Source organism: Manacus vitellinus, unplaced genomic scaffold, assembly GCF_001715985.3.
Source record: "Manacus vitellinus isolate BGI_N305 unplaced genomic scaffold, ASM171598v3 scaffold_11_pilon, whole genome shotgun sequence".
Taxonomy (NCBI): domain Eukaryota; kingdom Metazoa; phylum Chordata; class Aves; order Passeriformes; family Pipridae; genus Manacus; species Manacus vitellinus.
In genome coordinates this window covers 4100966-4125687 of record NW_021938895.1, presented here as the reverse complement: position 1 = coordinate 4125687, position 24722 = coordinate 4100966, and the positions used below count along the sequence as shown (strand labels likewise).

At 39.5% G+C, this 24722-nt stretch overlaps 1 protein-coding gene across 1 annotated transcript in view; it reads left to right on the top strand.

Moving 5' to 3' along the window:
- The window catches only part of KLHL29 (kelch like family member 29), a 324813-nt gene that overhangs the window by 242592 nt on the left and 57499 nt on the right, over positions 1–24722 (top strand). The window contains 2 exon segments of the mRNA XM_029965827.1: positions 8833–8971; positions 23852–24051. Coding sequence (XP_029821687.1) covers positions 8833–8971; positions 23852–24051 — 339 coding nt within the window.

Sequence of the window (24722 nt, the reverse complement as noted above, 5' to 3'; positions counted from 1 at the left end):
GGAGCTGGAGCATAATTGTTGGGGTGCAAAATCCCCCAGGGAGGGCCTAGAGTTGACTGACAGTACTTTCTTTTTTTTTTTTGTTTTGCAATATTTGATTAGACTTACTTGTTGTGATGGTGTAATAAATCACTAAGAGTCATTCTGGGGACACAGTCCATACCAAAAGAACAGTTCTCTATCATGTGAGGTGTCCATTGGACCAAGACTTGGTCACATACATTTAATCTAGTGCATAACTAAGCCATCCATTGAGTATATAAGCCTAAATATTAGGATTTACTACTTTATTATTTATAGATGATCTATAATATCTTCTGAAAGGGTGAGATTTCTATGTTGAATATTTGACTTCTTTTTATTTACTTTCATTAGGCTTCATGTAGTGCAGTATATGAGTGCTAGAAAACAGGCGTGTTACCACTGGCCAATAAAGATGTATTTCAAAGAATTGTGTTGATTACACTTACATGCATTTTGTGAATAAACCTAAGCCCTGCCCTTGTTGAAGCTGGGCGGCACTGCTTTGTTTACAATGGGCAGAGGAACAACCTCATTCTTGCTAATTAATGTATCTTAAGTGCTTTGAAGTCTTTGACTGTCAGGTGTTCACCTTAGAGTTGTGGGGTATTTTTTACTCTAATATATGCAATTTGCTCTGGATGCATCGCTGATTTATTTTCAGAAACCTGTCTTTTTTTGTTGTTTTCTTCTTTTGGAAAACAAGTGTTTTGTTTGCTGGCTGTATGAACACACACATTGATACACAATTTGTAGCTTTTGTTCTTACACCACCAAAACTGATCAGCGTTTCACTAGTGCTGCCCTGTCAGAAGCCTGTTGATTATCACACTATTGGTTTCACAGATGGGTGCTTCTTGTTCAAAGCCTTCAAAACTCAGAAACATTTAGCTAATGCCTTGCACTACATAAAGAGATCAAAAAGGTCTAAAAGCTATCTGCTAGTCTTCTGCTACAAGCAATTAAGATAATACCAAATCCTTCCCAGACCACGTAGCAATAAATATTTTAGCCTTCCCTTAAGTGTGGATTGATATTCAGGGCTGCCTGCTGGTAAATAAAACAATCAGAACTAAATTTCTCTTTGAATCTGGGCTATTCTGTGTTTCCAACGCTCTCAAGATTATTTTTTTTTCCTTCTCTATCTGCCTGTCTCTCTCATTTTGTCTCTAGATAAAATTATTGTCTGCCTGGAAATCAAGTTACACTGCTAACTGACATAGTGGCATGTTATATGTGGAGAGGGGACCAGACTGGCAGTTTGCTGGGATCTCCGGGGCTTTGTTTGCCTTGGCCAATATAGAACAGGCTGCAGCCAACTTTGAATTTGATCAGGGGTGAATCTTGAAAAAAAACCCAGCAGATCCTGATATAGGAAGCTACATCTTTATCTCAACATCTCAGTGGATATTTTTATACTGGATCCTTTGGTCTTGCTGCTTGTCCTTCCATGGATCACAGTCTGTATTGGAAAATGAAAGAGATCAGATTGTCCCTGTGTTTTTTTCTCATTCTTTGCATCCGTGAACATAATGTAAATGCAGTTCATTTTCAAAGCCAGTCACATATATTCACTGTGCATTTCTAACCCTGTATGATTATAAATTAGCAGGCATGGATACCATAGAGGATTTTACCTAATAAATCAAAGCAACAAAGGCATTCTAGCCCCCAGACTCCCTTTTTTATTATTTTAATACATAACTGTGATACCAAAATCACTCCAAAGTTGCATTTAATGTGTTGTTTTCTAGAGAGTAGGGGTGTAGTTCGTCTCTGAGTATAATCAGAAAACATGTTGAAATAGTTCTGTGGCCTAATATAGGGACATATCAACTCTGTAATGTGTGAAGGCAACCTTGAGGTACCTCCTAATGTCAGTTCTAGTGATGATAATAGCCTGAAAATTGGTTTCAAAACATGATATAGTGACTTCTCTGAGTTTTTAATGTATTTAGAAAGGTTCCATTTACACACAGAGTTGTAGTTGTCTTCCTCAAGTAGTAATCACCACAGCTGACTTTGTTGACCCTTTCTCATCATAATAAGGTGAGAAGAATTTGTCTATGTGAACAATGAAAAATTAGTTAGCACAGTGGGGCATCTCTTCGCCAACAATCCTTTGAGTAGAATTATCATATACAGCCACATATGTGGTGTTCAGAAGGATTTTAAAAATATTTTCCCACTCTCCAGCATCTGTTACTGTTTTCTTTAGCAGCACAGGTGTCTAACAGTGTCAACACAACTAAGATGTAGACAGGTTGGTCTGCACTACAAATTCCTACTGCCATAGCTCTATCAGCTCAGGGTATGACAACTTCACACCTTGCATTTCACATTGCTGTGCTGACAAAACCCAGCAGAAGATGACTCTCATTGCCTTTTGTTCAGAGGTTGGTGTAGCTGTGCCAGCAGTGATACCTCTCCATCAGCATATGCTCCATCTTCACCAGGGTGTGTAGCTGGGTAGCACAGACTCAGTAGGGCATGGCTTCACAGTGCTCCTGTAGTCAGTGTTGAGCTTTTCTCAGTTCATTTTTTATCTGGGCTTAAGGGCTTATGAAAGCAAAATATGCAGGAGATAGCCACAAGAGTCGAGCATTTTCAGATGCCTTTTGGAGGAGGATGGTGTCCTGTGGAAACCGTAGTGGACAGAGACTGTGAGAGGAGGGCTGGGCACACCAGTATCATGTAGACAGTATTTTCCACCTCTGTCCCAAACCTTTGGCAGCTCTGGCACTTCACAGAACAGAGTGAGAGTGTTTCACCATTTGTCTACCTCCCCTGTCTCACCAATAAGAATCCTTGCACAGGCAAATCCCAGCTTTCTTAGGCCCCTTCTCCTTCTGCTCTTGATGAAGTTCAACTAAAGTTGAGATCCAATAGGAAAAAAAAAGGTGAAAGTATTTATCTGCAATAGATTAATTCGCACCTGTGCAAAAAAAAGAAATTACCCTCTGGTCTCAACTAATTATTTTATCTCCCTTGGTAATCCCTAGGGAGAGACAGTGCATCCTACCTGGCTAAGCACACAGAACAGGTTGGGTTGTGCATGAGACAGCTTCTGTCTCTATTTGACTGCAGAGACAGTCTAGGTAGCTGGATGTATAATTTTTAGGGTCCAAGAAGAAAACTGAAGATCACAGGGTAGTTAGTACTGGGTATTAAGAGCAGGTTTTTCACCCAGAGAGTGGTTGGGTGCTGTAACAGGCTTCCCAAAGTAGTCATGGCACCAAACCTGCCAGAGTTCAATAAGAGTTTGAACAATGCTCTCAGGCACATGGTGGGATTCTTGGAGTGTTCTGTGCAGGGCCAGGAATTGGACTCAATGATCTTTGTGGGTCCCTTCCAACTCAGGATATTCTATGATCTGAAACATCCTCATCTGCTAATGATTCCCACCAGAATTCATTCATTTCTCTACTATTGCCTTTCAGGCCAAAAGAGAATAAAGGACCTATTTCTTGTCCTCAGTCCCAAGTAGGAAGCTGTTCTCCAGAGGTTTGTGCTTGGAAGCTTCTGTAGGAATGATGTTCAGTGGTAGCTGGTCTGCAGTGGCAGGATGCCCAAAGGAGTGGAGAGCAATGTCAGCCACTGCAGTGCCAAGTGTGCCTGCTTAACTTCATCAGACTGGCCTAAGGAGGCAGCTGGACTTGAGTTGTTATCTCTCTGTGCAGCTGCTTCAAGCTACATGTCAAGAGCACGAGGGTACATTGAGCAGGTTATGGCATTCTCAAGGCTTTGGGATTCTCTGTGTGTCTGTGGATGTTGTGGTGAGAAGAGAGGCTTGTCAAAAATGGCGAAAAATGGGTTCTTGTGTGGTTCACATAGGGTGGGTGCAGCACAGTAAACTCCTTTCTGTCATTCATAGCTCCTATTTGACTGCTAGATCTCGTGCTTCGTAATTTACACATACTCTACCACTACCAAAATAAACAAGTGTGGGCAGTGCTGGCACTTAGTGGTTAAAATGATTGTTTTACATAACTAGAGCATAACCTTGGGAATTAATCTCCTTACTTATTAAAGCAAGCAGGTAATTGGATTTTCCTCCTGGTAACTTTTCTTGACTTTCCCACATTTTCTGTCTCAATCATGAAATCAAGAGGCTGGCTGAGCAAGCACTGGTCTCTTGCACGTTCTTCACAAGAATAATTAGCAATATTTCATCAATTACCCTTTGCAGTTTGATAAAAGGTTAGTTTTTCCAAGTAAATTTTAAAAACACTGTTTGTAAAAATTGTTCTTCCAGATTTTATGGTTCATTATATTTTAGCTCTGGCTGTCCCCTTTTAAAGCTTTATCTACTAGAATTTAAGTAAGGAGTTCTTTATTAAAATTGGAAAGAAACCTGAGAGCTTCCATTGTACCACGGGAATGTGCATTAGGGAGGATTTTTAAGTATCCAGTCTCCACTGTGCTTAAAATACAGAATAAATAAACTTGGGGAATAAGTTCCTTGTTCATTTTTATTTCTGATCGTAAGTAATTTAAAAAAATATTCACTGTATAATTTCTGTTCCCCTTACTTGATCTACACTATTATACAGTTGTACTTGGTCCTGTATTTGATTCAAGGCTTGTGGGCTCTTTAGTTTAATTTGTAATTTGTCCATTAATTAAGAAGGAGAAAATGTGGTGTGATGGATGGAGCTAGGGACCAAGAATCAAAGCCTCTGAGTTGTTCCTGGCTTTGTTCCTGACCTGAGGAAAGTCACTTACACCTTCTGACCCATATTGTCTCTGGGACTCTCAATATAATTATATTAAATGCCCCCAAGAAACGATACTGAGGCTGATAATGGCAAGACAGAAAGCTCTGCCTTTCTCAAACTCCACAGAGATGTTCAGTTGCAGGTTTCAGGTCAAGTCCCCTTTAGGTTCAACCACTACGTGGCTCATGTAATTTTGAAAGAACATGGGGGTGTCTGTGGCGTAGTTCTTTACAAAGAAAACATTCAACCAGTCTTTCACTGAGAATGATTTAGAATCAGTAGTGATGAAGGAGACAGAAAGGACCAGCTTGGTTTCTGCCATCCCAAAGTGTGCGTGCACTTGGGGCAGGAAGGAAAAATCCCTTGCACTAGTGATATAAGAGCATTGGCCGAGATTCACTAAGGAGAGGAAACATCAGTGCTCCCCCTGCTGGAACCTTGTGGTGTAACTGTCCTTACACTTCATTTCTACCTGGATTTCTTAAAGAAACAAAAAAAAACACCAACCAAACAAAGAAAACAAAGTCCATTAGAAAAAAGAAACCAGAGGAATAAAAAAACAGTAGGAAATTCCAAGCACATACCTTTCTGACGATTTCAGGAAATTCCATTTGTTGGAGGAAATGCTGAAAATTAGGAGGAGCCCAGAAGAGGGACTAGCAAGAGACAGCTGAGGTCATTTTTCACTGCCAGAACTGCACTGTGTTGTCTCTTCTTTTACAACAGGCATTATTACCTGGTGAAAAAATTTGTTTTGCAACTCATCCTGAGTCCTCATAAATCATTAATGCCTGGCTAAGCACAGTGTGAGCATTACAAATACTCTGAGAATGAGGGCCCATTCTGATATAACCTTGTGTCCAATACTAATGCCTGCTAGTTATTTAGTAATACAAAGGAGCCTGAGCGAGGAAGATCGATGAATTAATGCAGTCCCCTGACTTCCTTTTCTTCTCCACCTGCCTCTTCTTCTAGTTCAGAAACTGAGCTGCAAAAATTCAGGACTGTTAGTAGTCATCTCTCGGAGAGCACTACAACAAGTTGGGGGAACAAGGAGGGAATCATGGCCTTTGAATATGTGTAGGAAAAAGAGGAGCTTCAGTTTCTGATTAGATCTCGTTCTGATTTCTAGTTTTTTATGAGCCAAATTGCACCACTGCTCCAGACCTGTTTTCTGGTTTGCATCCCTTAATAAATGCATGCAGCATAAAACCCACTCATGTGTAAAGAGCATAGATAGAAGCTGTGCCCAGGAACTGCAGGACTGGATGTAATTAAAGGGTGTTCAGTAGGTAATGAGCCCATTACCTGGGGGAGCCATTTGGGGACTTAGATGCTCAAACCAGCTCTCACAGTATTGGACATATAGCACAGAGAGCACAACATCTATAGGTGCAGTGGCTGAGCTTTGTGTCTTGTTTTTCAGAAATCTTGGCCACAATCAGGAGTTCAAGGATGGTCTCTACTGTCCTGTGTACCCTGAGCTCACTTCCCAAAACCACCAGACCCATTCAAGAGTGCAACTAAACTGTGATTCCCCTCTCCTTTCCTCTCCTCAAGCACAGGATCCATCTGTGCAGTTGCCATTCATACAGTTGTGCACTTTGAACACTAGAACAATTGATCATGATCTTTAAAAGAGGGAAATGGAACGAGGTGAGGTGGAGATTGACCCTTTGTGTGAGCATAATCTTAGTCTTGTATGATGATGGTCATGGATGGAGCCCTTGTCCTGAAAGGCTCCTGCAAGGAAGGTTGCAAAGTACAGATACCAGAGAAAATGATCTTGAATAGGAACTTAGGAAAAGTGCAAATGGGGCAGAGGCAGTGGCTGGGCAAATTTGAAAAGCGGAGAGAGTATCAAAAGTTTAGAGGGAAAAGTAACTGTCTTTAAGGCATGAAATGATAGAAAATTGGTGGGGAGGAAAATGTTGTTGCTATAAATGAAAGTGGGATAATGGACCAAGACAGAAAAAGGAAAAAAGTTACTCATATGTGAAAAGGGACAGAAAAATGCTTCCTCCACAATCGCCTCCAAAAATATGTAACTGGAAAAGCACCTGGTGCTGTTCCTGTTAAACCAGAGACCTCAGTCACTGTGGCCCTAATCAAGTAGAACACCTCTTGTGCCCAAAGCATCCTTGGTCTTTAACCGAGGCCTGAAGTGTTGATGGTGCAGTCAGACTTCAGGCATCACACCTCCAGCAAAAGCCTGAGACTTTCCTGCAGAGAAGTGAACATTCAGACCCTGTTTTAGATTTTGCTCGAAATGTATCCTGCTTTAGCTCAGCTGAATTTGTTAAAAATAGTCCCTGCTATAGCACCCACAGGACAGAGTGGTTTATTTTCCCCTATTATAGATCTGACAAAAGCCTGCTGTTATTTCTGTGCCCTCTCTAATGATCTGCTTACTCTCTGGAGAGCACTGACCCATTTCAGCACAGAATAATTAGCCTTTCAGACACTACTGTGTTTCCATTAAATAGACATAAATGTGCAAGGTGACATTTATTTACTTAGGCCTGAAAAATACGCACCACAGATGTTGGGGCTCAGGAGAACTTCAGTTTCTTTTCATGGAACGGTTGTGCATTTGCATGATTTTGTGTCGTTAAACACTAGTGCTTTGCTGAAATGATTCCTGTTGAGTTTCCTCGGGGAAGCAGGAGAGCACAGAGATTATTTGGGTCTTTGTTTCACCGTAAGGCCCTTTGGTGATGCTTTGGCAGCCCAGTGCCCCAGCCTGACAGTGGCTTTGAGCACAGTTATAGTCATACGCTGTCGAGGTCCCTTTTACTTTGTGTAAGGACTCTATGTAAGGAACTGTTGTTGATTTACAGATCTGTCTGAAGAAGAATGTGTTCAGGGTGTTACACTGAGAAAATGAGAACCTTGACCTATTGCAAACATAAAATAAACCCAAAGTCCTTTAGTATTTAAAATCAGCTCTTTTGTCATCTTGATCACTGGCTTCTGAACTGCCAGGCTATTCCCCAGGTGAAAAGTATATGATTCATCTTGATAGCCACTTTGGTCTGCAAAGTTGGAAGGAAGTCTTACCCTTAAAAGTCCAGGCAGCATATAAAACATGTAGGTTGCCTAGTAGTTCACATCCCTACATGGAGACGTGGCATGCTATCATTTCATTCTGTTAGCACCAATAGGCTGTATAAAAGGAGGCATCACGCAAGGTAGGTGCTTTATTGCAGGATGGAAACACTTTCATAGGTTATTTTAATCATTACGATTCTTTCATGATGTGTGAAAGTTGATTGTTGCTGTAAATGAAACCATTGAAGGCTAAAAAATAAAAATGCTGTGATGGTAAAAATCCTTGGAGTGCAAAAAATGGGAATTGCTATAAAAGGCAGTAATTTATTCTCTGCATGAGATTATTTTTTATCATAAGGATGCTTTTAAGCTAATTCTGAAACATATACAATTGTAGTCTATATAGCTGAGGTATATTGCTAGATGCATTGATAATTTGGCTAATTTTTACGCACTATAATTTATATATTATTTAGAAGTGCTATTTATTCTGTTAACTGAGAGGCTTAACACATTTTTACTATGTTAAGGATAAGTTATTTTTGCAGGTCTTGTGGTTTTATTATTTTGACCCATATCCAATTCATATTGCATCATAATACCATATTTTTACTAATATTATTCTGGTATGTTCAAAACTTATTTCCATTTGGATAGAAATTCATTAGCTCTTGATTTTGATTATAACAAATTATTTTAACTTTTCTGTGGTAATGCATTCTCTGTGTTTCTGATTTGCTGATGCTGAAATATTTTGTTTTCATTTTTAATCCTTCCAAATTTAGGATTGTTTTTGCTTTTTTTCTGTGTATATATATTTCAGTTGTTTAGACCTACTGGTTCCTGCTTTTTTCTTTTTCTTTTTTTTTTAATATGTTATGTTCGTAACTTCTGACTGTCTGTGTTGAGCCAATCTTACCGACAAAAATATCAATTGTTTCCTGTTTCTCTACTTCTTTACAAAAAAAAATGAAAAGTAAAAAGTAAAAATAAAAAACTCTTAATGGGAACCCTGGCACTGTCTGTCTTCTCTGTTCTGCAGAAATGTTGAAGGAGTTGAACCAGCAACGCAGAGCGAAAGAGTTTACAGACCTGAAAATTATTGTTGAAGGCAAAGAGTTTGAAGTCCACCAAAATGTTCTAGCTTCCTGCAGCTTGTATTTCAAGGACCTGATTAAAAGGTTTGCCTTCCTTCCAGCTGTGATCTGCTCTGTTCTTTTGTAGGGCGCATTTGTGTCGCTTTTTTTTCCTCCCCTCTCTTGCAGGTTTATGAAGATTGAATCTCCTGTCACAGAGCCAGTAGCCATTCTTTCCACCTCCTCTGAATGTATTTCCAAACTGAGACTCAGATCCATTTGTTACACATCTGACTTGTACAGTGTAATTATTTCTGATGAGTAGAGGCTGGTTTTGGCCGAAGAAAGTGTTCCACCACTGAGAGATCTAAGATTTAAACTCCACTGCTAATGGTGATTCAGTCCACAACTAAAAACTATTGCTGTCAGTGTTTTCAAGGGACTCTGTCACACATGACAAAAGTCAGTCCTTCAGGCTACAATAAGCCATCAGTGTTCAGGTGAACAATGCTGAGATGTTGTGCTAATAAAGCATTTGGAGTATTGTAATCCCTTCACCCCGAAATCTTTGTTACATGCTTTTATGTGACTTTTATGGGCAAAGGGATTGATATTTTTATCATTTGGGGACTTTTAAAAGAAAATACAACTGATTAATTTCTCCAGAAAAGATTGGAAATAAGATGATTTTCTGGTCAAAATATAGCTCTTGGTCTGCATGTTAGACTAGCAGTAGCTGTTTCATACAAACACTCTAGCTTAGGGTAGGTACAGTATGTACATTTTCTAAACATCATGTCTCCGCCTTCGCATTTTCCCCCCTCTGTTTCTAGCTGATTGATTCTAAACAGTGCATGATAATCTTTTTTTTCCATTACATTGATCTTTCAATTTGTATGCTTCATATACTTGCATAGGAATAAATTGGTACTCTGGTATTATTAGTAAGTTAGAGTAGCAAGTAGGGAGAAAAAAAACCATGAGGATAACTTTCATTTTTCTCTCAATCATCAGCAAATTAATGCAGCTGCTGATTTTGCCTTGCAGTATTTTCCTGAGCAGACTGAGCCTGGACTGTGCTAAAAAATGGGATTAAAGAACATTGTGCTTGCTTCAAATCCTGTATTTAAATTTTGCCAACTAACACAATAGTGACTGTATTTTATTTCAGGATGGCATATTGGCTGGTATCTCCTTGCAGTGTATTGTGTCCTTTTGCACAAAGCTGGTTCTATAATTATGGATATATATTACATTTCTATGATATAACTGTACTGACTGCCTTATCAATTATTCATAAAAAATATGTTGGCCTAGGAAGCATGTCTTTTTCCCTCTGTAAATCTAATGATTGCTAGCAGTAGCTAAGCCAGATCTCTCCTGTCCTTTCTCTTCTGTCTGCTCATTATTATTTAATTGTTAAGGCTACAGCATATGCTTTTTAGGGTGATAAAGAGTAGAGTCTGCAGGAAAAGAAAAATCATAAAACCAACTTGCAGAAATCAAATTACTGACTGGCCAAATACTGTCATTTGGATTTTGCTGTGAAGACATCTGCTTGTGTGCGGAAGTCACCAGGCAGAATCTATATTTCTAGAAGCACACTGAAAAATCTTGCTGCTTTATTATTTAGTTATCAAATGGAGGTATACTTCAGATTGAGCACTGCTCTGACATGAACTTAGTTAAAACAATTAAAAAACAACCTCTTTAAATGCTCTGGAAAGAGACTTATGAAAGCAAAAACCTACATTTCAGCATGTATTGTCTTTCAGCTGCTCACATAAAGCTTGCATGCATTATAAGAAAAAATAGTGCAAGATTTAGCCTGCTAACCTCACCACTTTTTACCTTCTTTCACATCATCATCAGCAATAAATATTCCAGAGGTCGATTTGTGTCCACCATCAGGTCTCTCCATCCCAGTTGTCTTCCATATATAACCTCAGTTGAACACATATAACCTTGGTGGAGACTAATGGAGTTGCACAGGGGTTTCCAAGGCAAAAATACCTTTATTACTGATGATGATGCTTGAATAAGAAAAAATTCAGCTTGATGTCAAGTTGAGTTTGCAAAACTGTCAGGTGACAAAAATAAATATTCACCTGTAAACTGAGCAAATGTATCTTTGTGAGACAATAAACTCAGGGTTATGGGGTGGAATTTCTAAAGACTTGCTTTTTGTATGATACTTGCAGCGTTAAAGCCTCATCCTTTCCAAAACTCATGAAAGTCAGTTGCAAGAGGCACTCAGTATTTCATAGGATCATGCCCTTAGTAATACAAAATCATTATAGTTCACACAGCTGGAATGCTTATAAATACAATAAATCTAGAATCCTCTATTGATATTTGTTAGCAGATCCTTTGAGACAGCACTTAAAGCTTTATGTGATTTATATTGCACTCTCTGTGTTATTTTAGAAATCAAAACAAGAAATGACAGTTTTTCTTAAAGAATAAAAGAGACCTCTTTGTATTAAATATAATATAAAGACCATTTCAATCAGTGCACGCCAGGGTTAAACTCTAATGTCATTCCAACCAAAGGCACCAATGTGTCGCCAGAAACATCAATGAGAAGATATCTATTCATGAGGGTGCTATGTACATTCATGGAAACATGCAGAAACAGAATCTTTGAGAATACTTATTCAGCTTATTATTTGCCACAGGCTGGTTATTATTAACCTCATATTCTGTCATTGATTCCACTGTGTGTTCAAGTTGGTATCTGATTGTAGAATAGCAAATAGTATCTCAAAAGAATAAAAGAGAAATGTTCTAAACCAAATCAGATCAATTATTCCCTTCTCAAAAAAAAAAAAAAATACAGACAAAAAGCATAATAGAACTAGAGTTATTGCTCATCTTGAGGAAGGCTATTTGATGAGAATTAGTGTAGCAGGGAAGAAAATATGTTGTTTTTATTGCACTGTATTGAAAAGATGATAACCAGGTTTGATTGTCCAAAACAATTCTGAAGGTATTTACAAAACAAATTTGGAAATGAGAGCGCACTTTCAAACCCCTTTAGTTTCTCAGAAAATGGCTATTACTGTGCTGAGCACTCTGCTCCTCATCCAGAAAATTCCTCGTTCCCTATGATTATCTTCTAAATATATGATCCCTTTTGAGGTTGGGTTAGTCCAGTCCTGAGCCCGAGTCCAGCACCATACCAAGCACTGTGCTTTTGGAAACAGGTTATCTAGTCCCTGTCAGATGCTATGCAGCACTCAAGCCTAAGCCAGGACTTGGTGTTCATCTCCCTCCCAACAGCAACTGACCATGAAAAACAATCTTACTCCTTTCCAGTGCAAAATCATCTGAAAAGGATCAGGTGTATTAGGAACAGCAAGTGTGAAGTGTTCCTGATGTCTGTTCCACATCACTTTGCCCACGAAGGAAGGAAGGTGAGATTCAGGGGTAGTGTGGGGATCCATAAAGGACTACTGCAGTATAGGGCTTAAGGAGAACATGGATGGTAACAGCAGCTGGAATAGGGTTCTGTCCCCTAAATGCCATCATATATATTTTGAATGCACTGCTAACCACATCAACGCCAGTCTACTCAACTTTGGCCTTTTAATTTGCACCTATATTTTAGATACTAAAGGAATCAGCTCTCTCAAAGCAAAGGCTTAATTTATGGTACAGACAATGAAGAGAAGCACCTTGAAGGTTTCCAGAAGGATCTTTTTTCTCCTAATTCAGGTTCCTATGTGCAGGCAGGTAGGTGATCCCCCTGGACCAATGAGAGGTGCTTGTCTCTCTTATTAGGTAACTAACATTTAGGTCCAAGACTGGCATCTAAGGCAGGCTGACTCTAACCTCACCTTCTCAACTACTGGTGCAGTCTGCAGAGAGTGAGACAGACCTCTCCCAAGTGGCAAGTCCTCTCCCTATAGAATAAGTGTCTAAGAGATGAGGTAAAGGAGGAGGCCATCCCTCTTTGCTATTAAAGAGGGACGAGGTGATTTGATTAGACTGTGGACTTCTCATGGATGTTCCATTGCTTCCTTCAGGAGTCCAGCCTAAGCTGGTTGTCTGGGCTTCTCTGCAGTTGGGAGGAAGGATGAGAATGTCCGTAGGACAATTTCTACCTTATGATAAATAGTATGAATTGCCTTCTTCAAGTGCTCATTTTTCACAGCCCAGAGAAAAAGGCCAGTCACCAGCCTGAATCATAGTTGGCTAAAAGGACATGAATGATTTCTTCAGAAATTAGTGTTTTTCTTAATGTCATGTGCATGTAGTTATATATATACACACAGGAAGAAAGAAATAGGTCTAGATCCATCAAAAAAAAATAAAAAAATCTCCAGAGCACAGATTTTCTTATTTAAACCATTCTTGGTTTGGAAGAGGAGAGAAATGAGGTCTGGTTTTGTATCTGTGCTAGAAGAACTGGTGGAAAATACGTGTATGTGTGTGTGTGTGTGTGTGTGTGTATTCCAGAAGGAAGGAAAGATTGGAAAATCCCATGAAGAGACATTTTTTTATTTCCAGCTGTATTTGGGATAGACAAATGCAGCTGCTGGATAAATGGAATGTCTGATATTTCCGTAACAGAGAGTTTCACTGTAACATTTTAATTTGCTGTTTTCTTCTTCTTAACCCAACCCAGAGTAATGGAATTTCTACCAAATATGACATTATTGATAGGAAGCACTTGACATAAAAGTCTCTTCTTGGTCAAAATGCTTGCTTTTATAAACAGACTTTTATAAGTAGACTTCTCTGTGGTCAGTTACTGAAGATACACAGATCCTGTCCTACAAGCTTTATCTTTTAAAGATTTGATTTTAATGATGCTTTCTAATCTGGAAGTCATCCTGGGTGCCTGATTCCACTGGCACAGAGCAGTAAGTCACATGCACAAAGCGATTCTGTCGCGACAAGCAGGTTTTGGGATGCAGTGTAATCTGGCCATGATATGTTCATCCTTCTTTTCCTGTGAAACAGAGCCAGTGACCTCATGGCCGGATTGCTTTTCCGCAATATTTTGCCTCTTTTTGCAAGTCTTCAGATTTTTATTTTCTTTTCTAAAATAGAGTTGTATATGCTTTCTGGGGACTTGAAGGCAGGGCAGGAGAAGTAAAGCCTTTAGGGTGAGAGGACCAAATTCCTCTTGCTTTACACCCACGCTGAAGACGAAGATGTCATTCTGCATTTTACACCATTGTGTGAAAAGGCAGCATTTGGATGCACGACAGAGAAACCTGCCACTATCCATCTGAAACAGCTTGACAAAACTGCAAAAGCATTTAGGTGTCTGGAAAACAGACTGTCTGGTTTGTGTTTACGTTGTAAAAAGCCCAAAGTGAGAAATAGCAGATGAAAGAAAAATCTACTCTTAGTGACCCCTTTGTGTTTTCCTTCTTATTAAGAATCTTTCTTTTAACTCCAGGAGAGGAGCAGCAGCATTTCTACATCTGCATACTTCAGCTCCGTTGTAGAACAGAATGAATGTGGAAACAAATAATAACATTTAGTTGAAAACAGAGAAATAGGGAGTTAAAAATACTGTGTTTGTTTCAGCTGCCAAGAGAGGTATACTGTGCCCAGACAGAATGCCAGGAGTTTCTGTTAAACAATTTAAAGGAGTCCATGGGAACAGGGGGTCTCATGGGAGTGTAAAATATATCCTTCACCCTTTACTGCCAGGGGACAGGTGTAAATTGTGCTATGGACAACGTTTTTCTCTTAAACGAGGCAGTGATAATTGCTGTGTGTATGCACAAGATCTTGGCATGGAACACAGCTCTCTGCTCACTGTGGCCCGTTTCCGTGAGCGCTCCGCTCGCTCTGCCTGCCCGGGCAGCCGCCCGCCCACCTCTTGGAGTTCCCTGCTGGGCTGCAAATTTTGCAGCTGCCAGACCTTGGAAAACATGTTTTCATCAAGCAAATGTATGGTCTTCTACATAAATGAATGACAGCTTACAAATATTCAGTGGTGTTCTGGGCTGCCAGGCTAAGGAACTGCTGCAAAGCCCATCTCAGGCGTCACAGCCTGGCAATTTCCAGCCTGGGAAGCGTGGCTGTGGATTAGGAGGGTGAGTGGCTTGGGCTGTATGCTGCTCTGAAAGGAGGGGCAGAGCAACGTGTCCTTCTCTGAAGAGAAACCCTGGAAAGGAGGACAGAAAGGCTCCTTTTCAAGTCTCAAGGTGCAGCACAGAAATTAAGTTGCTGCCTTGTAATGGCAGCAGCTTCCAGAGGCACCGAGCAGATCCCTGAATCTCTCTCTCCCTCATTGACAGCATCTCTGTTTACTGTAGCTGGGGCTTCTTGCTCACATAATTTCTAGACTCAACTACAAATCCTCCAAATCTTATCCAAGGAATGACAGACTAATCACCTTTCTTTCTCTGGCTGTACCCGTCTGCAAGCCACCCAGCTGTCGTGCAACCACTCATAAGATGCCGGTGTGGGTGACCTACCTATATTTACTTATATCTCACAGCCCAAGTCTAGACTTGACTATGCTGAAATTTAGGAGTGAAAGGAAACAATTATCTAACAAGGTGCAGTTCAGGCTAAATGGATCAAAGGCAACAAAGAAAAAATCTTCCATGGCATAGAAACTGGAGCCATGTTCTTGTAAACTGCCATTTTTGGGCCACTTCCAAGAGCCAGTCTTGTCCTAAAAGAAGGATAATCAAATCTCCAACTCCAGCTTGCTTGCAGGTAGCTCTGGGGATCAGCAGTTCACTCCTTTCATTTAAATCATCAAGGATTAGCCATTGCTGGATTGAAATAATGAATTTGAATTAATGTGAGCAGGTTATGATCATATCAGATCATAGTGCCCTCTGTTTGCTTGTGTAGAGCTGAGCTTCAGTGACTGAAATACTCGAAGCAGTTCTGCAGGTTGGAGTGGGCAGGGAGTGATGAGCTTCCTGCCCTTTCCTGCCTGTAGTGGCATAGTGATGTGGTGTAGTACCTTTCACTGGTGTGTCTGTCTCTACATGTACTGTAGAGAAGCACTAGCAACACCCTGTAGCTGTAGGAGAAAGAACCAGTGCCTGACAGAATTAATTCTAATTACTGAAATGCTGATTGGGATCTTTGGGCACTGCCATAATCATAGTAGTAGTAATAAATAATAATTGTGATTATCATTATTTTATTATTGTTTTCCCTCTAGACATTGCAATGATGAGAAAGAGTCTTGGATAGACTACCTAGATAATTACTTGTATAAATTTCTCTGCATTCCTAAGAGATGGATTTATTAGCTGCATGCCAACTCTCTGCTAAGTTGGTTTTTGATGGTGTAATAAATAACATTAAAAGAAATCAGATAGGAGTTGGGTAAAGGGGTGAGCTTTAAGTTTGATGAGAATAAATTTTTTATTCTGTCATTTTATTTTTAATTTTCCTTCCCATATAATCCACCAAAACCTGCTTGCATCTTTTATTTACCTTTAACAAATAGTAGCTCTCATCCAGGTTATTTTGCGACTGAATTAGGCTGACAGAGATACTTGCAAACAAGTTAGATCCCACACTATTAATAAGTTGGCCCAGTTTTTTTACTTTTCCGCTAGTACCTTGTGAGATTCAGTTTATTCTCAGTCCCTAGCAAAAGTCTGGGTCATGAAACACTGTTCTTCCAAGGGCACTTGCTATTCACTTCTTCATTCTCTCGCTAGTCGTTTAAGCTAGCATCTTCAAACTCGTCATCTTCTTTCTTAAATCTCAGCAGGGAGCCAGATTTGTGCCTCCGACTGTGATCTCCGAGTCTATAGCGTTACAGGCTGCCGCTGATCCCGAGCATTTAGATCGTGTTCCATCAGTGAATGGCATTAAGGGTATATAGGAAACGTGGTTCTTTTGTTTGCTCTATTTTATTCTGGCCATGTTGTCCGTGGACAAAAGCATTTGCTGTTAATCCCATTGCTCGTCTTGGTTTGTAATGATCATTTCTGTGATGGTGAATTAGCGGGAGCTGCTGGTGCGTGCCCGAGCTCACAGCCATTAATTTTCCTGATTTTCTTCTGATAGAGCAGGTGCAAACTGGCAGCATTTGACCCTAATAAGTTACACTAGTCTGGCCAGATTTTGTTTGCCTGGAACAAGGAACATTATTTGTATCAACATCCTGATAAAAAGTGACCAAATGGATTTGTTGGTCAGGTAAATTTTCCTGACACATTTGCAAACCCATGTTTAAACAATGTAATTTATTTAATCGTGTGATTTTACTAGTTCTTTATTGTAATCATACAATAGTACCGTCACAGTACATGTTTTCTTCTCTCATGAGACAGATGGATAGTGACTGAGGCTCAAAGATAATGTTTATCTACAAGATAGTATAACGAAGGCAGAGATTTGCAAGTTAATACATTTTGAGCTGATAAAACAGTTCCAAAGGAGAAGCAATGCTGGGATGTATTTTTTTTTTTTTAAATCCTGTTTAATAAAACATTCAGTGCCTTATGACATACATATTGCAATGATGTTGCTCTATAAATGTCCCTTCCTGTCATCATTTACATGATTGATTACCTTGCAGCTGCATAAACTTGTATAACTCGGTAAATAACCTGTTACCTCAGTATGCACATGCATCTTGGTGTGTGTCATGGAAATGTATGTTGGTATGTTTGGGCATCTATATTTTTATATCTTGTGAGTGTGTTATTCTGATAAATCAAGATCTTTGGTACAAAATACAACTTTCTGTGTAGAGTGCTGTATCTGTTTTGTACATAGCTGAAGGTTGGCTATAACATAATGAAGTTTATTTTTTGCTTCTCCTGAGATAAATACACATGGGTTTTGAACCATTAATAACTCTGAAGATTGTAAAAAATCGAATAGTGGACAGTTAAGATGCAGCAATATTGCACTCTCTTCTTTGCCTGGAGTTTCAGTGCTTTAAGGATTAAAGTAAAAAGTTGAAATCCCACAATAAACAAGAGATTCAGTCTAAATTGTGTCGACTTGAACAGCAGTTTCTAATGAGCACACAGCTAACAGACTCTTAAGCCTCATGAGAAGCTGTCTATCCTAGTCTGGAGTCCTTTCTTTGGTAATCAAAATAATTTGACAGAGATAAAAAGAAATAGCTTCTCCTCATTTAAGTGCCTCATCTTACATAAAAATTTTGGATTTCCTGTTTTCTGGAGACCTAAACACTGTCCAGGGAACAAAGTGATTTAATTTGATTTTTTTTTTTTTTATTGTCCTGTCTATCTTAGTAGAAAATATGTTGCTCTCATGGAATGGGAACACAATTACTGTAGAATAAACATTTATATTCCTAATAACAGGAGCAAACCAGCGAGATCAGCATGTCAAGCTGATGGGGCAGGTCCTGGGAGGGCACACTGTGGAGAGGTCAGCAGGCAGCTGGCTGGTAGGACAGGCCATTGCTTTGGTCCAAGCAGGGGGGGACCAACCCCAAAATATGGGCTTCGGTTTCCTCAGTCCAGGGTGGAGCAGAAGCTGCTGCTTGCTGCTGGCAGTCCTGTATAGCCTCCTGTAGCTCAAACAGGTACTTTTAGTGGAGATACTCAGACTCCTGAGTTGTATAAGACACTGAGCCATAAATTGTCAAAGACAGCAATTTTTTTTTTTTATTACACTACCAGAATGAGTGTGTTTCCCTATTTCTTAAAGATAGATTCTGAGTGAAATATGAACAAAATTGAGGCTGTATTATGGAGGTAGCTCTTTGCTGCTAACTTCTGTTGGGAGAAGCAGATAGTGGTGGACCTTGGGGAGGTAGAAAGAAAAAGACACACAGCAAGTCCCACACGTCCAGGGAAAAATCACAAATAATAATTCTAAATATGTCTTTATTTTAAAAAATAATCATTTATTTCAGTGCCCTTTTGGAGCACATAGCTTAAATACACGTCATACCTTTGAGTCTACGGCACAGTGACTCATATGGCATCAAATGTAAATAGGTGTCACAAACTCTGTCAGTCCTTGTGTTCCCAACCAGGCAGCCTGGGAAGAAGCTGAACCAACTGTTCCTAGACAGTAATGTACATTTACATAAAATGTTTCACATTTTTCATGTTTATTCCGTGCAGATGGCTCCATTTTGAACATCCAGAATTTGTTTTGACTTTGTGACTATAGCTTGTAAACAGAGCGTTGGCTGGCGTCTGCACCGGGTATAGGTAGCTTTTCATATTTGATCTAAAATTGAGTGAAGCTGTAGCCAAACCATTAGTCAGTCAAAATAATGTTGCAAGCCAGTTAAAGGCAGCATATCCAAACCATGAGGGAAGGCTGAATGAGAGGCGGTAGCGCTGTCCATAAATTGACAAATTGATGCTCAAGCAGTGTTTCACTTACACAGCTACTTTAGCCAGGCTCTGAATGCGGCTTTGCAAATCAAGGCATCTCACTATTAAATGTTTTGAACAGAATCACACAGACGTTCTGTTATGTGAACGTGTTGATACGAATAATGCAGGGAAAATGCATAGATACACATCTATTTATAACTCAAGATGCAGAAAACTCCGTTGCATTGCTATTAAGCATGAAAACACTAGTGCTGGCTCTTGCCTGTGTGTATTATATGTGCGGAAATGATTTTCAAGGACAAATGAATACCAAAAATGTAAAGTTCTCTACTTTTGTCAGTTCCACTCCTACATCTTGCAGATGAGGTATTAGGGTTATTTTTCCTGCTATCAAGTATTTAAATGTTTTAGGTCTTTTCTATATATTAGTCAACAGAAAGGGACACCGATTTTGATTTGTTATTTGAGAGAGTAATCAAACCTTCTTTTGCTTTAAAAGGTTCCCTGTGCCTTTGTCTTCTCTAGTTTAAGTAATTAAGTTGAAGAATAAGTAGCCAGAATATGTTCAAAGGCATTGGCTTGATTTTGTTTGACTTAATTATTCCAGACAATGCATAATATTTTTCAGTAACTCCCCCCTTACCCAAGCAGAATGTATCTGTGTTTCCTGCTTATCTGCAGGTTCAGTTCTGCTTGCACATTGCTCAGGTCTATCATCTTGCTGGAGAAATACATGATTTGTAAATCTGAAAGAATTCCCCAACAGCTACCATAAAATTAAGCTGTTAAAGAGCTCTTGGAGCTTGTTTAAATGTAGACCTAAACAAATCTCTTTGCTGTTTAGCTCAAGATAAATCTTTTTTAAAGTCCTGTTCTAAATCACTTCCCAATTTTAATGAGTTTATATATCAGCCTTTGCCAGATTTTTACTGTAGCTTTTCTCCAAGATTACAGCCATGATAAAGTAAGGACTAAAATTGTTTATTATATATTATTCTTCAGAAGCAAAACTTTTTCCCCCAGAGGCTGTTGGGAGAGCTATTGATTTTCTGCCACAATGTGAAATGTGTGACCTTTATAATATGAGCAATGATTACAAGGCCAATAAAATGACATCATTCTGTTTAAACTTTAGAGTTCGCAGGGCAAATAGCAGCATGTGCCACATTTAATGATGTCCATGGACGATAAGTTTACGTTGCCTGGCTTCAAGTGAGACTGAAACATGAAGGAGGCAGGCTTTCCATCCCCAAAACACCCCATGTTTGTTCCAGGAGTGGGGGAACTGGAGTGTATGTACCAGGTAGAACTGTGATTTTTTTTCCAGCTCTTGAGGGAGAAAGTCAGGGCTTTTCTGGTAACAGACTTCTCTAAATGTTTGCTTCTACAGATGCCACTGACAAAACTCCTCCTGATGTGATACAGGATGAGCTGCTGTATATACATATACATATATTCTGACAGATTTCCCCCAATCCACTGCAAATGCATTACAGGACTAAATTCTATTCTTAGCTTTAGTCACTTTAGTGCGGTTCCTGTACAATAGCTGAGAGAAGGTTCTGCCCCAAATAGATGAAGTATAACTGCACAGGGCATATTCATGTTCTAACATGTGTGAAAACAAGGAACACAGAAACCTTTAGTCAGGTTTTGAGGGCAATGCCATAACCCAATTCACTTAAATAGTTTCAAGAAGAAATCTATGGAATTTCCCACGTCAGTCATATCAGACTGTTTCCCCACATTATGTTCTTTTCTTCCTTCAAACATTTATTTTTGATCCTGGACCTGCTTCAACCAATTGCCTGCCCATTCTCCAGCCTGTAACAAGCCAGATTTCCATTGTGGAAGCCAGAGTAGCTGTGATTTCCCTGTGCAGCCTGAATGAAGCCTGTGCTCACTATATGGTCCAGCCAAATGTGGAGCCGAAGGGTTCGTTGCTTAGAAAGCACAAGCAAAACAGCACCACACATTCAAGGCATCACCAAGGCAGGAATAGGGATAATTTCCTTTCCCATTTCTGGCTCATTGTGTAATATCAATAATCTCTGTAGCTTTGTATTATACTTGCCATAAGTGGCTCTAGTGATTGATTAAACACCTTAGCTTTTCTTTGGCATTTAATCAATTGCAGCAGCAGTTTATTGCTTGGTGTATTACAAAGTAAAAGAGATTATTACTTAATTATTCTGAAAAATAGCAGCTTGCAGTTGTTGCTAACGTGGGTATGTGTCTGTGCTGACATTGGTGTCACATCATCCTTTCCTTTGTGCCTCCTGGTCTCTGCTCTGCGATTCCCAACGGATCACACGCAGTCATTCCCACAGCCATCACCAGCACAGAGCAATTAGTGCCAATATATAAATAATTGCTTATGGTGGGGCTTCCTACAGTGCAAACAGCCCAACTCTGTCACTTGCTGGGTACCTCCAAATCCCCCTAAATTTTAGGCAGTGTGTTTATTAGTCAGCCCACATGAACATGAATTCACTGTCGGGTACAAACCGCTTCTGGGAGCTGTTCAGCAAGAATTACATCAGTACCAGGAGGCATTTTGATAGCCCAGAGCACAGGACCATAAGTGTGTACAACTGGAGATAAATCAGATGTGAGGCATATTACTGGTGTGTGAGTGTGAGAAAGGAAAAAACGCAACATTTTGTGACATCCTCTCGAGGATCTGGGAAATGGCAACTCTTCTGTTTTGACACCTGAGGTCTTCTGCCTTGAATGCAAAATTGAATCCATATGCAAGAGTTCAGAAGGAATATTGTGGTGTGATAAAGCATAAGGATTCAGGGTAGCATACACATCTGTGCTTGTTGGGATATGACAGGTATCATGATCAGTATGTATTCCTACCCATCTGCTTCTGGAATAGGATCTTACTCACCTGTGTTGCCATGCAAAGGGACAGTTCAACATATAGAATTTTAAAAATGGGGTTTAATTCCTTGGTTTGCCCCGACTATCTATGCTCATAGGCAAGTGATTTTACCTTGGTTTTGCCTCAGTTTTCTTTTGTGAATGGGAGTAACCATGGTTCACTGCCTTAGAGAAGACTGTAAAATTAAGAACTGCTAGCTGTTCCTCCATTGAAAATGAAACCTCTTTAAAGCTTTGATTTTGCAGAGATTCGTATAAATTAAAGCTGTGCCCTTGACTTGAACAGGGCTAGTCAGTGGAAGGCCAGTGACAAAGCATCCACTGCAAATTTGAAGCATTTTCCCAAATGATTTTAGGTGTTATTGGGGTGGATGGGTGGGGTGTCATGCGGGAAGAAAACCAAAGCTTATATGTCGTTTATTTTTCCTCCGTTATGGTAGTAAAGGTCTGATCATCACCTTTCTAGACAGCTGTGTAAATCCAGGAGGTTGGCAGTGCTTTGCTCATGCTTAAAGCTGGCGTTACCTGTGAATAGTGATGCTTTGGCCAGTCCATGAATGTCACACCACATTGTATGCCGGTTTTGTGTCACTTGTGCAATGGCTTTTGCAAGTACTTTAGCAGAATTGGAGCGAGCAGACGTTGGCTGTCCAGTGACAGACAAAAGCTTATGTTTCTTTGAGAAGGTGCTGGATGGTCCTAACCATTAAAAGAATTTATTTTCTTACTCCAACAGATTTCCCCTCCCCTCCTTGATGTTACCAAATTTATCATCACTTTTGTCTTTCAGGTGTAATCTGTCTTTAGTGTTGCAGACACATCAGCCAACCATGCATTAAGAACTGGGCCCTTACTTTAATTCAGTATGACTTTCTTTTTGTCCAATAATTTCACAAGCACTAATCCACACTTCAAATGCAGGAGATACTCTGATCCCCAAATTGTTCAGCACTTCATGCAGGAAAAATCGTAGGCCACAGTCATGAAACTCCTAGAGGATGGCTGCTGGCTTCCTGTGGCAGAACTGGTTGTTGTTTTCCCCCCCTCCCTTCTTTGCTCTAACCATTTTGTCTGTCTAGCTTGTCTTGTATTCTGTTTTCAAAGCAATTGCCATGAAGGGCTTCCTTTTTTTAGTGCCTAAAAGGGAACAATAGATTTTTAGAATAAGCATATATTTATATTTTATATCTGTATGCAGATATCATATTGATTGTATCTGTACTTTAATATAACATACTGAGAAGTTCAAGCTAAATAGAAATTAGTATTTTTATTCTTATTTCTTATGAAAAGGTCTTTAATGTATCCTTAAGTGCACATGACATTTAAAATTATTCCAGTGCTGGATTCCTGAAAAAGTAGATGACCTTTTCTCTTGAAATTGGAGAGTTGTTTTTCCTTAACAGTTATATTATGCATAGAAGATGAGATGTTAACCAAGATGTTAAAATGTATTGTTTCCCTTTGAAAGCTAATCCCATTCCTCATTTTCATTAATGTTGGATCATTCATTTTCCTTTTCCTTTCTTTCCTTTCTTTTCCTTTCCTTTCCTTTTCTTTTGCAACTGTTTTTGCATGAAAATGCAAAGTAGCAATAAACAGATTTTTCGTAAGACTTGCTTTAAGACTCTTCTCTTTCAGATCCAGTTAAAGTTTTTAAGTTCAGTTATTTTAAAATTCATATTCTTCAGTTCCGTAAACAAAAATAATGGAGAAATATTATGATGTGCAAAGCGATTTTATAGCCCTCACTAATCAATAAATGCCAATAAAATGGGGATGGTGTAATGTCCATAATTTAATTGTCTGCTGTTACCAGGTCACCACGGGACAGTAGCAGAAGCGGGGAGAAGCTGGAATTGGCCATGTCCAACCTCACTGCGGATGTCCTGGAGTTACTCCTGGAGTTTGTTTATACAGGTTCTTTGATCATAGATTCAGCCAATGCAAAAACCCTACTGGAAGCTGCCAGCAAGTTCCAGTTTCATACCTTCTGTAAAGTCTGCGTTTCCTTTCTAGGTAAGAATCACTCCATCTAGCGAGGTTTTGAGATCTTGTGATAAGGTTTGTAAACCTTCTTCTGACAACTCTTACAGGATAAATTAAGAAACCCACAGAGTAAAATATCATTAATTTGACTTGCAATTTGAATTTTAAATGCTGACATAATGGCCAGTGGAAAATGGTCTAGAGGAGTGTATCCTGTTGTTTGAGTGACAACAGGTTTCATATCTTGGATAACTTATTTTGTTGAACCTTGTTTCATACTTGGAATCTTGATGACATTTTGTTTCCTGGAGGATGATCTCTGCATAGATACCAGGCTGTAAAGCACAGGTTGCTTATAACTGTGGGAGCAAATTTTGGGTGCTACACCATTCCAACTTGGTCAAACACCAAAAAATTTGGAGGTGGACTCCCATGGAGGAGGAGGTCCTGCAAATCTGCAGAATTTGCAAAAAATTAAAGAGTGCATTGCAATAGCTGCAATTTTCTTGCATCCATGACAAGGTCCTTCCCATGTCCAGTGTTCTTGTAAACAAGATTTGGCTGAACCATTCCAGGTTAAATGTTAACAGGGTTTGTTACTGCATACAGAGTTATGGTCTGATGTATGTGAGTCATCACGAAGGTGGGTGCAAGGAAAGGTTGCTGTGCCCACCCCTGGTAACTGATCTGCCCTGTGTGCG